A 14399-nucleotide genomic window follows, 5' to 3' on the forward strand; every position below is an offset into this window, starting at 1 on the left:
GTATGAAGGTATAAGGTCTAAAATCGTGGGAGCTGTTTTCTGACCAATAGGAGTTGACCAATAAAATCACAGATATGCCAGTCCAGCACTCTGACCTTATAAAGCTGCTGAGTCAAACTTAAAACCAGTGACATAGTTTTGTTACAGAATGAGGAAATGTCTTGGAATTTAAGCCAGTAATCCTCAGGGCTTTTCCAACTTGCAGTAGGACACAATGGAACTGACAGAACAGTAGTAACCATTTGACTGTACTTCCCTTGGGATTTGGTAAATTTTTCAATGCTTTTCTTAAAGTGTGGGTCTTCTGGAATAGGCACTGCTCCAAAACTCTGAGCAGGATCTGTGCCAAAGATCTGAATGCTATCCCTCATTAACGTAGCCTGATATGTTGCTAGTAATTTCAGCAACTACGTCATATATGATATGATCAACAAAACTCTGTTATGATCCATAAGCTATAAAATCCATATATATCTTACACCCATACAACATACTTTTTAAAAATGTAAATGAGCTTGCAATGAATTCGGTACAACATAGAAATTACATTCCCATCGAAGGCATTACTATGTGTGATGCGATGACAGTCTATAACTGTTGCCTTTAGGTGCCCTCACGAGAGTGGCAATATGTTGCTCAGGAAATATAAGGATGTATAATGATACTAATGAAATAATTACGATAGCAACTATAGTAAGAAAAGCTCAAATGGACCTGTGTTCAAGTGCTTCACCAACAAAACCCACCCCCCGCCAAGACACACTTTTGGTCTATGACCTATACAAGCTACTTAGCTTCTTTAGCTGTTGTTTTCTTTTTTCCAAGCAATGTCAGGAGGTCACTGTCCCTCGTTGCTCCCTTCCTCTTCTTATCTCTTCCCTTTTCTTTTAAAGATAAAGTTATTTCTCCCTTGAAAAGTTTCTTTTTTTTTTTAAGATTTTATTTATTTATTTGACAGACAGAAATCACAAGTAGGCTGAGAGGCAGGCAGAGAGAGAGGAGAAAGCAGGTTCCCTACTGAGCAGAGAGCCCAAGGTGGGGCTTGATCCCAGGACCCTGGGATCATGACCTGAGCCAAAGGCAGAGGCTTTAACCCACTGAGCCACCAGGCACCCCAAAAAGTTTCTTGATACATGCCTTAAACCAGAGTAAGTCATCTCAGCCCACTCAGAGAAAGACCATCAGAAAGAGAGGAGAAAGGAAGGGAGTGAACAGGCAGAAGAGAAATGCAAGAACAGAGCTGCTGGCACCAGTCAGAAGAGATTTGAAAGTATAGATTACTCAGTCCCAGAGCAAAAAAAGGACGTCCTCCCTGTGCTGGGGTTCCAGTCTGTCTCCAAAGCTAGAAACATCACTTAGGAAGAGAGAAGCAGCTCTGGGTTCTTAGTCAGTGGCTATGGGGACTCAATTAAGATTTATTATCTTTTACGTTATAAGAGATATATACATATGTATCAGAAATTTCTGAAAATATGGAAATATGGATTTATGTACTTTGGAAATACAGAAAATATGGAATTATAGAAATAAAAAATCACTTAAAATATTAACATTTAGCATATAGTGTCAAAAAATTTTTTTTCAGGGGCTTTGGGAGAAGGGGGCACTAGCTAATAGATTTGTAAGATTTTGGAACTTCTGTCACCTTTGGTTCCAGCTCTGCTTTTAATCTAATAGAAAGAAAATGATGGGCCTCTGAGAAGAGGAGCCAGGCAAGTGGTTGGTAGCAGGTGACTCTAGATTCCACAGGGTGGAGTGAGGTTCTCTAGGTCATCTTTCTAAGTTGCCCAGCAGATTTGTCATGATCGAGAGGAGGCAAGAATTCTGGACTTTTTCTTTTTTTTTTTCCTAAGCATAAAACTACATTTGGATGGTACTGAACTAAATAGATGGAGTATGAGAAAATGAGGACTCTAGCACCATGTTAGCCTTAAAAACCTGAATATAACGAGAGAAGCTAGTATTCCCAAATAGGTAAAATTAAGTTTAAAAAGTAAACAAACCCTTTCTGGTTTCAGAGAATGGAGGGAGGTGTTTTGTTTTTTTTTTCTTTTTAAATGATTCTAGTATTTACTTTGTCTCTAAAGGTATACATCTGGAGGCAGAGGACAAATGGCCCTCTGTACCAATGTTTGTTTCTGTTTAACAGCAGTCACTAAAATGCATTACTAAATCCTTTCATTGAAAAATGATATCAAATACCAAATTAAGAGTGTTACTTCAAAACTCATTTGAGCACCTCTGTGGTCACAATTTTCTAAATGAGTCTTTCCATTTGAGGTATAATGTAAAATAGTAATAAAATGAAATAATTTTATAGTGAGTGATTATACTAAAGCAATGTTACAATTTATAAAGTCGGAACAAAGTAGCAACCAGTGATTATCTCGTAACTACCTCTGAAATTACACTTCTGCTGAATATATTATTAAATGTAGTGCAGTGACAGCCTGCAATTGTTAACTTCATGTGGGTACTTTTTATAGAATAAATCAAAAGCCAACGACTTCACAAATGGTCATTTGTTTCTGGCAGAGAGTTGAGGACTGTGTGGGTGTATGAAGCTAATTTCTATGACAAGGAAAACCAAGTCAAAGAGAAGAAAGCAGACTCTGTACAAAAGCATCTGTGTTTTTTATAGTCTTTAAATATTCATATCTGTATCTTAGAAACCCCTTAAACATGTTCATGCAAGTGAGTCTTATATAATTTCATACTTGGTGGTAAGCCAAGGCCAATTTGTTAGCACTGATGATTGATTCCCTGTTGTGCGGCTGAAAGTCAAGGGTCAGAAAGCGTCCCCTGTGAATACAGACCATTGCAGCAAGGAAATCCTGGGGAATCAATAGGAATCTGGTGGCCAAGAAGCAAAAAGCCTCTCCCACTTCCACACCCATCCCCTCTTGGTTCGGCTGATGTCAGAATTAGGAAGTCCCTGCCACACGCTGGGTTCAGTGACTTTACAGTGTTTCACCCTTTGGGAGAAAACCACTTTTCACATCTTGGTCCAGATAAAATAAGGCAAACCCTGACCTGAAGCAAAAAATCACAATATGACAAATATATAAATTAAGAGATGGAAAGTGTTTTTTGCAACTAAATCACAATATTCAAAATAAGAAGTGTTCAGCTAGATACTGAGTTAGGTGCTTAGTGAGCAAGTTATCCATCGTCCCTGAGATTTTGTGGCCTGAGACCATGCTGAAGAAGTAGGCATGGGTTAAGTTGTTGACTCACCAATCACAGAAGATAGTTAGACATACAAGGATATTTGAGTTATACTAGAGCTCACACTATATGCAAGTAAATAATGGCAAACATACATATACAGGGGCCATTGTACACCTGGGAACAGATGATGGACTAGACTGGAATGTTTGCAAGGAGATTCAAGAGTTACTTTGAAAGAGAATTGGAAGAACCTGTTGAGTGACTGACTTCAAGGTCAAGAAAGAAAGAGAATGATGCAGTGTTTCTTTCTTAAACAACTTAGTAGGTAGTAGTGGCATTTATAAAATAAAATAAAATAGGTTAAAGAAAATCTTTTAAATCGTAGCCTTTTCTAAAGCCTGAAAAAAATACTTTTATTACTTTACCAAAATTCAGTTTTGAAGCAAATTCTCGAGATATAGGGGTTTTTTTGGTGTGTGTGGGATGAGAAACAAACATGTTTGCTCCCAATTTTCAGCCAAATATGAAGCACTGTTCTCAGCCTGTGAACACTTGACAGAGGCTCTCTCTTCTACAGAGAAATCTGAGATGCTCAATTTGGGAGCATTGCCTTCAGTAACAATGACGTGCTGACACAGTGCCACGCAAAACTGATGCCCTGCCCCACGACTCTAACCTCACAGAGTAAATGATGATGACTTAGGAATTCAGGGGAACCCCACTTCTTCTGGTTCCTCTCTGAACCCCTATCTTTAACAGACATTGGTCCAACATCACACAGAAGCAAGGAAGCTGCATCAGCAGAAGAGAGGTTTTCTTTCCTTCTGAAAACTCTGCTCTTTAAGAAATGGCTAAGCCCATTGAGGTCCTGCTGAGAGCAGCCAGACCATTCTGTGAAGAGCCTGCCCCCATTGAAATCAGGCCCCCAGAAATCACTCTGGTGAAAATTTCCCACTTCATTTATAGCTTTTACCTCTTTGCTACTTCCCAATCTGGTCTTCATTTGACAACCATGATCACATGCATACAACCCCCAATTTAGATTTTGGGCTTACTTCCCCGTGGATGCCAGGGTAGCTATCAGTCATCTTTCATTAACCAAGTTCTCATTCTGGATTTCATGTATATATTGGCTTTATTTTGGCTAAATCTTTCCAAGTCTGTCCACTCTAGCCTTAGACCAGCTCAGGCTCCCTAGCTCTGATGTGTCCCTAACTCTTAAACAACTCCAGTTAGCATCCTGTTTAGAACCTACCAGTCCCTTCTCCAACATGTAACCTTAGTTCAAATCCAAGACTGTGGTGTGGCAACAAGGCAGTCACTAAACATATCATCATCTATACTTTACTTTTAGACTATCTGGAATAATATGATTATCAGTAGCTCCCCATCCCTGATATTCAGTAAAAGAATTTTTTGAAAAGTTTACAGTCACTGGGGCACCTGGGTGGCTCAGTCATTAAGTGTCTGCCTTTGGCTCAGGTCATGATCCCAGGGTCCTGAGATGGAGCCCCATATCAGGCTCCCTGCTCAGCAGGAAGCCTGTTTCTTCCTCTCCTTCTGCCTATCGCTCTGCTAACTTGTGCTCTCTCTCTATCTCTCTGTCAAATAAATAAATAAAATATTTTTTTAAAAGGGAGAAAAAGAAAAGTTCACAGTCACAGAAAAATCAACTAATTCGTTATTAACTATAGACTTAGTAAACGTGTACTGTACATTAATTCAGAGCATAGCGCAAAAAATGTGTAACAGAATAAAACACATTTTAGTGGAGTAAAACCTTCAAGGTTGTTGCAACAGACTTGAGATTTTCTTTTTACATGCAAAAATACGTTTATAATTATAAAACACATCTCATACCTCCTTCCATCTATTGGCTTTCCATGAAGGGCATCTGACAGATCTACAAGCTTTTTGAGTTCGAGGTTTCTGTAAGTGACTGCAGTATTTTTCTTCTATTTTTCCTTGGAATTGGTCAATGCAAAGCACCTCACGATACTTTAAACCTTTACCGCAAGAAGCTGAGCACTGGAAAATAAACAAATATGCTTAATTAATTTTATCTTGACTAATTTATCATCAAAATGTATAAAATGAAGAGTCGAAACATCATTGCTTTGATGTTTTCATTAAGATATAACTTTGGTTCCTCGGATTAGAATTTAAAATCTGTCCATCTGTCCTGGACCATCAATGGAGGTTGATACCATAAGGTATCCATTAATTCCATAAGTAGTACTGACTGTCTACAGTATAGCAAGTATTCTTCTAGTATAGAAATGTTTTAGATCTTTTAAAGGTAAAGACTATCTGAAGCTAACTCCTGTTATCACACATGATTTAATTTTAATTTTGCATGGTCACCACCTATTTTATTTTAACCCCATATTTCCCACATTGCATTTTTTTTTTAATTTTTTTTTTTATTTCCAGCATAACAGTATTCATTATTTTTGCACCACACCCTGTGCTCCATGCAATCCGTGCCCTCTATAATACCCACCACCTGGTACCCCAACCTCCCACCCCCCGTCCCTTCAAAACCCTCAGATTGTTTTTCAGAGTCCATAGTCTCTCATGGTTCACCTCCCCTTCCAATTTCCCCCAACTCCCTTCTCCACTCTAAGTCCCCATGTCCTCCATGCTATTTGTTATGCTCCACAAATAAGTGAAACCATATGCCACATTGCATTTTGATTTAAAAAAATGCAATGGTTTCTTTATGCAGGGATGGAGAAAGAAGAAAAATTATTTTTAAGTGCAATTCAGTTCAGTTTTTTTGTTTTGTTTTGTTTTGTTTTTTATCAATCTGGGAAAAGGTCTCTCTATATTAGCAACCCTCTAATATACTCAGTTTTTTAAAAAAGGAAATTCTCGGGGTGCCTGGGTGGCTCAGTGGGTTAAAGCCTCTGCCTTTGGCTCAGGTCATGATCTCAGAGTCCTGGGATTGAGCCCTGCATCATTCTCTCTGCTCAGCGGGGAGCCTGCTTCCTCCTCTCTCTCTGCTTGTCTTTCTGCCTACTTGTGATCTCTCTCTGTGTCAAATAAATAAATAAAAATTTTTTTTAAAAAAGGAAATTCTCTGTAAAGGTATAAGTGAAATAATAACTTGACTTCATTTTTCAGCCAGGACATTTAATGAGTGAAGCCAGGACAATGTAGTGGGAAGAGCTTGAACTCTGGTATTGAATACCATGTCTGCGTCTTAATATTTGCACAACTCCAGGCACATTTCATTACCAGTCCAAGACTCCACTTCCCCATTTATAAAATGGAGATAGTAAGACCGGTATTACAGCAGATGAGATCAGATTGCAGATGAGATCAAGAATATGAAAGGTCAAATCCAGTCCCATTACAAGTGGTACATCCTCAGTAAATATTAGCTTCCTCTTCTACTGTTGTCCTTTGTATAGTCTCAGGATGTTGGAAATTTTCAATGTGATATATGTACCAAGGAAAAGTTAAGCAAAGACATGGATTCCAGACAACTCCTCTGGTACCTCTGAGACAGCTGTTCACATATGGTTTCATTTAGAAACATATACTGAGTTCAGAGAGCACGAGATAATATATTATACATTTTATCTATCAGTTCAAAGACTATTAGAATATCTAATACAGACTATTAAATGCTTTAAATATTTCAAATAAAAAAATGGTGGGGGTGTAATTTATCTTTTTATATTATCTGCAATACTGTATCTCATTTGTGTAGGCAATTAATTTAATAGTATCTTGATTATTAAGACTTATTACTATATCCCGAACGCTCTCTTTAACACAATCTTACATGTCACTTAGAACATACTTAATTCTGTGAAAATCTCTAAGGGATTTTCATAATTTGTGCATTCTTTCCTATTGACCTTCTCTTCTGGATCTACCCACTTGCTCTACTCTTCCTGACTTGAGTACTTTTCAGTTTCTTGTCTTCCCTGTCTATTTTTCAAAGAGTATGGTATGATTTATACCCAAAAAATCACATATTATTTAGTATCAGGCATATATCATCACAAAGTATATGTACATGTTCACACATGGAAATAATGCTTTTCCCCTTAGGTATATATTATTTTTTCTAATCTTTGTGATCTTTAGAACAGAAGAATATTCACTACTCTTCATGTCAGCCTCTTTTAAAAAGTAAGCATTACTGTGAATATTTAAGATAAACATAGGTGTTCTTATGGAAGATGTAAAAACATTTAGAATCTTATTCATTTTGTGATTATTGAGTTTCTACCATATGCCAAGAGTTGCAGATACAGATTCATTAAACATCTCTTGCTTTTGCCCTTGATTTATTCTCAAAGTACTTATAATTTAAATGACACATACCACCGATTAAATAAATAATACCAAAGTAGAGCATAGATAATATTAAACCCAATAAAGATCAGGAAAAATACACACGACATAAGGACCATTAAAATAATACAATAAAAATTATGGATTTAAGGAATTCTGAAAAGTAGCCATTCTTTTCTGGGATGTTTGATAAGTACTCAAGGAGAAAGTGATATTTAAACTCAGTTTTGAAGAAGTAGGCTTGCTGATGGAAAAAATGGGTGGTCATATATTTGTTTAATATCTCTATATGGACATTGTCCACGTGTCTGTTTTGTAAAATTCTCAGAGTTCTAAGAGTGCCAAGAATCCAAGAATCACACAGTAAGTATGCAGTAAATTATTGATATTTCTGATAATAATGAGCAATTCATTTACAAAACTGTATAATACAAATAGGGGACACTGAAGATCCTCCTTTATAATTGAGCAATATATTTCCTCTCTGAGCAATATCTATGAAGGGAATGTAAACTCACACATTGTAGTACACTGTCAAAGTCAAGATTATTCTTCACAAGACTGAACAGTGTCTCCTACTCTAACTCAGCATCATCTTTCTCTTCTTCATTATTCCAATCTTTAACCAAGACTATTATTAAGCATAATTTTAAACATTTTTTGGTTCCAAAACTGACAGTGGCTCTCTATGATCTTTATTAGCAAATCAAAACTTATATTCTTCCTTGTTTTCTTGGATCCACTAAATTTCAGTCAGCATATCTTTCTGACCTCATGTCTGTTACTTTTCAATATGCAGTGTTGCTCTACTTAGGCATTTCACGTTCACTCAATAAGAGCGCCTAATTTATGTTGTTTCCTTTTACCTCAACTAATCACTTCCCCCGGTGCTTTCTAAATGTGACTTATCCTTAAAGCTCCAAGTCAGTCCCATGTCTAAGGTAAATACATATCAATCTTTCACTTCTCTGAATTCTTCTGAGTCTCACTGTTTTTCTCACTTCATCATTTTCTACTTTTGTCACACACTTTATCTACCCAGACTTCTGGTGATTACCCACATCACCCACAAAATGGCAGGTACAATAAATATTGGCTGATTAATTGATGTTGATCCTTGTTTCAAGCAATTCTTATTTGTTTTTGTTAAAATCTAAAGTAATTTATTAAAACATTTAAAATTCCTTGAAATATATTTATTGCTTTATAAACACAAAGTTTCTCTAGGAAAGTTAGACAAAAAGTACAAAATCAAAGAACTGCAAAGTAAATTATGCCTGGTCACACTTTCAAAGTAGTGCTTCCTTTCCTTCTCTTCTTTTGAAGAGGAGTAAATACATTATTTTATCATGTCTGATGAGTTCCATGTGAGGATTTAAGTAAAAGAGAACATTTAGGCAAAGAATAATATTTTAGTTGGAATGAGGTAGTCATAAAGTAAATAACTAGTGAAATGCTAGCCTCTTTCTCTCACACCACAATACATTCTGATTTGTAAAGATACCACAAAATAGCTCACTTGATAGGATACTCAAACATGAGAATTTTTTTTCTTCTGGCACTCCAGCAATTTTTTTCTTCTATTTTATATTCTGGATACTGTCCTACTCCCTTGAGATTTTATTAACACTATATAGTTTCCAACATTCTTGTCAAGAGAACTCTTAAAAATCACCCCTATTGTCCTTAGTTGACATAGTCTTAAATTCTGAGATATGTTTTCCTGAGTACCATGAAATAGTAGATGTAGGATACAATCCACTTCGGAAGTAGCAACACAAAATACAGATAACCTGAACTGACTATTCCTGTAAATTAGGTAAAGACAAATATCTATGTATGGAAAAGAAAACATGTGAAACAAATGGAGAATTTGCAAGCCCTAAAAATGCAATAGAATCTCCTTGGATGGCACTTTCAGTTCCAAGATGGAATTTTGGAATTAACCATTCTAATAGGATTAACCTGGAGCAAGTCTATTTTTGTTTTTAAAGTTGTGCATAATTCCAGGATAAGATTACTTTTGATATTTGAGGTGTGATTATTTTGTTAAAAATATAACAGAAGAGCAAATTAATTGACAGTTTGTTAAAGATGTTGATTCTAGACACTAAAATTGTTAAAACCAAATAGAGCAATGAATTTTATTTAGCTCCAGTTCTAGGAAATGGAAAACATCACCATCAGATGCACAAAAAGGTACTCAACATCACTAATCATCAGGGAAATGCAAATCAAAACCACAATGAGCTATCACATCATACCTGTTAGGATTATCATCATCAAAAAAAAAAAAAAAAGAGAGAGAGAGAGAGACAGAGAGAGAAATAATTACTCTGGTGTTGATGTAAAGAAAGGGAACCCTTGTGAACTGTTGCTGAGATTGTAAACTGTTACGACTGCTATGGAAAATAGTACCGAGGATTGTCAAAAAATTAAAAATAGAACTACCATATGATCCAATCATTTCTTCTGAGAATTCACCCATAGGAAATGAAAACACAAACTTGAAAAGATATCTGCACCCCTACATTCATAGCAGCAATACTTACAAAAGCCAAGACACGGAAACAACGTAGGTCCATCAATGAATAAATGGATAAAGAAGCTGTGGTATATATATATATAGTATGGGATATTATTCTACCATAAACCTGAAGAAAATCTTGCTATTTGCAACAACATAGATGGATCTCAGGGGAATTATGCTAAGTAAAATAAGTCAGAGAAAGATAAATACCATATGATCACACTTATATGTGGAGTCTTAAAAAAAGAAACAAGTTAGAGATCAGATTTGTGGTTACCAGAGGTGGGTGGGGGAGGTGAATTGGAGAAAGGTGATCAAAGGTACACACTTCATAAGTACTAGGAATAGCATGACTACAGTGAACACTGCCATAATATATATAGGAAATTGTTGAGAGTAAATTCTAAGAGATTACAAGGAAGTTTTTTTTTTTTTATCACATCTGTATGAGATGACAGATGCTAACCAAACTTATGTCAATGATCATTCATAATATGTCAAATCATTATGCTGTGTACCTTAAACTTACACAGTTATGTATATCAAGTATATCCAATAAAACTGGAAAAAATTAGATGAAGTGAATTTTTTCTTTATTTCTAGATATCACATCATCTGTTAGTTATCTGCTGAAAACATAAGCACTCACAACCATGCGGCTGGGTGTCACATCTATCCAATTGTTCATTGTATGGTGATACTTGCTAATTTCCTCAAAGAAGGAACTCTTACTACTAGGTGACAAAAGTGTTCACATAATTTTTTTTGTTTTAGGAAAGCTAAACACACAGAACTGCAATCATTACACATTACAAATCTAAATCCAGAAATCATTCTCTCAAGTGCAACTGGAGAAGCATCAAATTATAATGTACAAAATGGAGTGGCTTTGATTTAAACACAATTATAGCTAAAATATAATCAGGTATTGGAGTGTCTCTTGAAATAATTTAAGAAAATTAGTTGTGTTTGCCTTTGTCTTAAGTGGCATTCCAAATAATCAATGAATTTCTCAATATAGGGACATGTATTATTTATCTTTAGTTTGATCTTTTTCAAAACTGCTATTTGCAACAACATAGATGGATCTCAGGGGAATTATGCTCAGTGAAATAAGTCAGAGAAAGATAAATACCATATGATCACACTTATATGAACTATGTCATGCTTCTGTAGTAAAGTTAAATTTTTTAATGGGAAATTTTGACCATAGCTATTTTTTTTAGGATTTTATTTATTTGACAGAGAGAGACACGGTGAGAGAGGGCAAGTAGAGGGAGTGGGAGAGAAAGAAGCAGGCTCCCCATTAAGCAGGAAGCCCTAGATGCTGGGCTGGATCCCAGGACCCTGGGATCAGGGTCTTGCACCTAGCTATTGCACCTAGCTATTTTGCAGGAGTATTTTTTTAATGCTTTGGTAATTATATGTTAAATGTCTTTATAACAGTATCACAAATCAAGATTTATCTATGAAATGGTATAAGGAAATGATAGTTTCAGATCAAGACAGACCATAAATTAGATATTTTGTGGAGTAAATGACTTGTGCGCATCGATTCATGCATGTATGTTTTATCTATTCCTTTTGATTTTTAAGAAGCCTGTAACATTTTCTAAATAAAATAAAGAGGCTGTCTCTGAACCCCAGGAACAGCATGGTTTTTGAAATCTTCATCAAGCCAGTAACACCTACATAGCTAAGAGAAGAGCCTAATTACAGTAAAATCTTAGATATGAGTTTTATACAATTACTCAGTAATTGGGAGCATGCCCCACATTGGTGGAACCCTCTTTTAAATGGAGTTCTCCTCAGTTATTAAAGAAGTAAAACATTACTCTTAATCTCACAAAACAAAGTGAGGGTTGCTGGGGGGAGAAGGGTTGGGAGAAGTGGGGTGGGGTTATGGACATTGGGGAGGGTATGTGCTATGGTGAGTGCTGTGAAGTGTGTAAACCTGGTGATTCACAGACCTGTACCCCTGGGGATAAAAATATATTATATGTTTATAAAAAAGAAAAAAGAAAAAGGAGTGGAAAAAAAGAAGTAAAACATTAACATAGTTAGAATAAATAGCCAGAATATACTAGAATAGGGTATTCCTGTGTTTAAAAAAAATTTAACAAAATATGCATATTAAGAGTAGGATGTCAACTCTGCAAAATAGTACTGCTACTGTTCCTTTAATGCAATGCACATGTGCACTAAAAAGTAAGATACTAAATCTATCAACAGGGACCCTATTCATACTATTTCCTGAAAGATTATACCTAGAGTTTTAAAGTTAAATGGAGTTTGAAAATTCTTTTTAACCTGTTACAGACCTTCTTTGACTATGCAGCTTTAATAAACCAAGACAGCATTTGGTCCCCAAAATAATCACTACTGAAATAGTTCATACTCTATTTGCCTCTAATTTAAAATTTGCAACTTCAGACATAAAACATTTTTTAAAGTCAGATTCATTTGCAAAAATGTTTTGAGTCCCAACTTAAAGGACAAAGAAATACATTATTAACAAACATATCTAGCAAGCTTTCTTTACATTCACATCATTGGTTAATAATAACATTCTAATTTCTATTTCATGTTCTAAAATACAATTTCTAAATATTTACATATATTGTATATATTTATATATTTATGTATATAATGAATTTATGGTTCAAAGCTAATAGGAGTATCTCATGGGTAATTAATTTGGTTAATTCAATTGGAAGTACTATTTAAAGATAATTTATTATAAGATAATTGTTAATATTTTCTAAATTATGACTTTGGAAAATTTTTGTGATTATTTTCACTTTCAAATATAAAACCTGAAGTAAAAATGCAAGTACTTCACAGAAATTTTCATTTACCATATAATATTATTTTCTGCACACAAAATACTAGAAAATCAGAATGAAAAATCACCTCAGTGAAAGTTAACTAAAATGCTCAATTATTGGATTAGTTTTCTTCAATAATAAGATCTGATGAACAATCACTACAAACATGCTAAAATTTATTTTGCTATGTGAAATAGTAAATGTAATTCTAATTCAAAATGTAAGCACTATCCATAGTAAAAGAAATAGGAAGATTTATCATTAGTTTAAGTCTTGTAATTTATTATTTTAGCTTTCTCATGGTATAGTATAATCGCTTCTTGGCCTTTTGGCTAAGATCAAGTGTAGTATATAATAGTATAGTATAGTTTGGGGGTAATGAACATTTCAGACTTTTCCATAAAATCTGTTTAGCAAGTGGAACTCATCTAAAGAGTTCCTGTTTAGAGTTTTTATTGACTCATTGAGTAACATAAATCTTTGCAATCATAAGGTAACAGGATAAATGTTATTGTCAATATGAGGAATATAAATCTTGACTAATATTGGTAATTCTTTAGGGGCCATTATTGTAAGTTTACTTTTTCTTAATGTCTTTATACAACTCACAACAACTGGGATGTTCCTTTCATAAGACCACATGACACATTCCATGATGAAAACCACCCTTGTCCCCTGGGAGCCTACATCCAGAATCATGAGCCTCTGCCTCCCCGGATGGAACAAAGTAGAAAACTGTTCAGTGCGAGTAGACCATAAAAAGGTTAAAAGATCATAATAATGACTAAAAAAGCATGCCTTTAAAAAAAGAATGACTTTTAAGGCATTGCTATAATAACATTTACAAAATTCTTAAAATCAAGTGCCAGCGGAATAGCAGGATTTACCATTTCAGATTTCTCCAAGTGTTTTTGTGCTGGCTTTGTGAGTGAACAGAAATAAAGCCAAGAAGCTTGCTTTCAAGTAGGGTTATAAAGGTCTGGAAAGGAATATACAAAGAGAATTCTCAGATGAGAAGTAAAAAAAGAGATCTGTGAACGCTTTCACAAGACAAAGTCAGAGTTGAAATCAAAAGAACAGTGTCCATTGAACATATTTATGTCTACTTATCATATGTAATAATAGCTGTGATGCAAGAATATTTTAGGGATTAATTTCTATGAATTTAAGCTAATTTCAAAATTATCTTAATTAGATTAAAAATAAATTCTTTGGGTCAAGTTTCAGGTGGGGTTTCACGGTTTTTACTTTTGGAAGTAGAGGACAGAATAAAAGAGCACAGGATTTGGAATCGGGCACCCAGATTTTAATCTCCGCTGTCATTGGTTGAGCAACCTTGGCCTAGGTGCTTAACCTTGCTGATCTTCAGTTATCTCGTCTGAGACTGGCAATAATAAGACCTGCCTCAGGTAGTTGTGAGATTAAAGGATAACATATGAATAACCTAAAACAGTGCTTGACACAATTCTCTAAATGCATATTAATCTTTCATTCCCCTTTCTTTTTTCTTCCTCTCCTAATCCTGAGGAAATATAAAATGGTGAAAATACAGTCAATGA

At 35.1% G+C, this 14399-nt stretch overlaps 1 protein-coding gene and 1 pseudogene across 1 annotated transcript in view; one reads left to right on the forward strand and one right to left on the reverse strand.

Moving 5' to 3' along the window:
- ADAMTS20 (ADAM metallopeptidase with thrombospondin type 1 motif 20) overlaps nt 1-14399 on the reverse strand; it is a 190771-nt gene that overhangs the window by 50396 nt on the left and 125976 nt on the right. Inside the window, exon 29 of the mRNA XM_032347934.1 lies at nt 5032-5199. Within this exon, the coding sequence (XP_032203825.1) occupies nt 5032-5199 (168 nt within the window). The remainder of the gene's footprint in view (nt 1-5031; nt 5200-14399) is intronic.
- LOC116594517 lies at nt 13153-13292 on the forward strand (annotated as a pseudogene).

The sequence above is a fragment of the Mustela erminea genome, chromosome 6 (genome assembly GCF_009829155.1).
Source record: "Mustela erminea isolate mMusErm1 chromosome 6, mMusErm1.Pri, whole genome shotgun sequence".
NCBI lineage: Eukaryota > Metazoa > Chordata > Mammalia > Carnivora > Mustelidae > Mustela > Mustela erminea.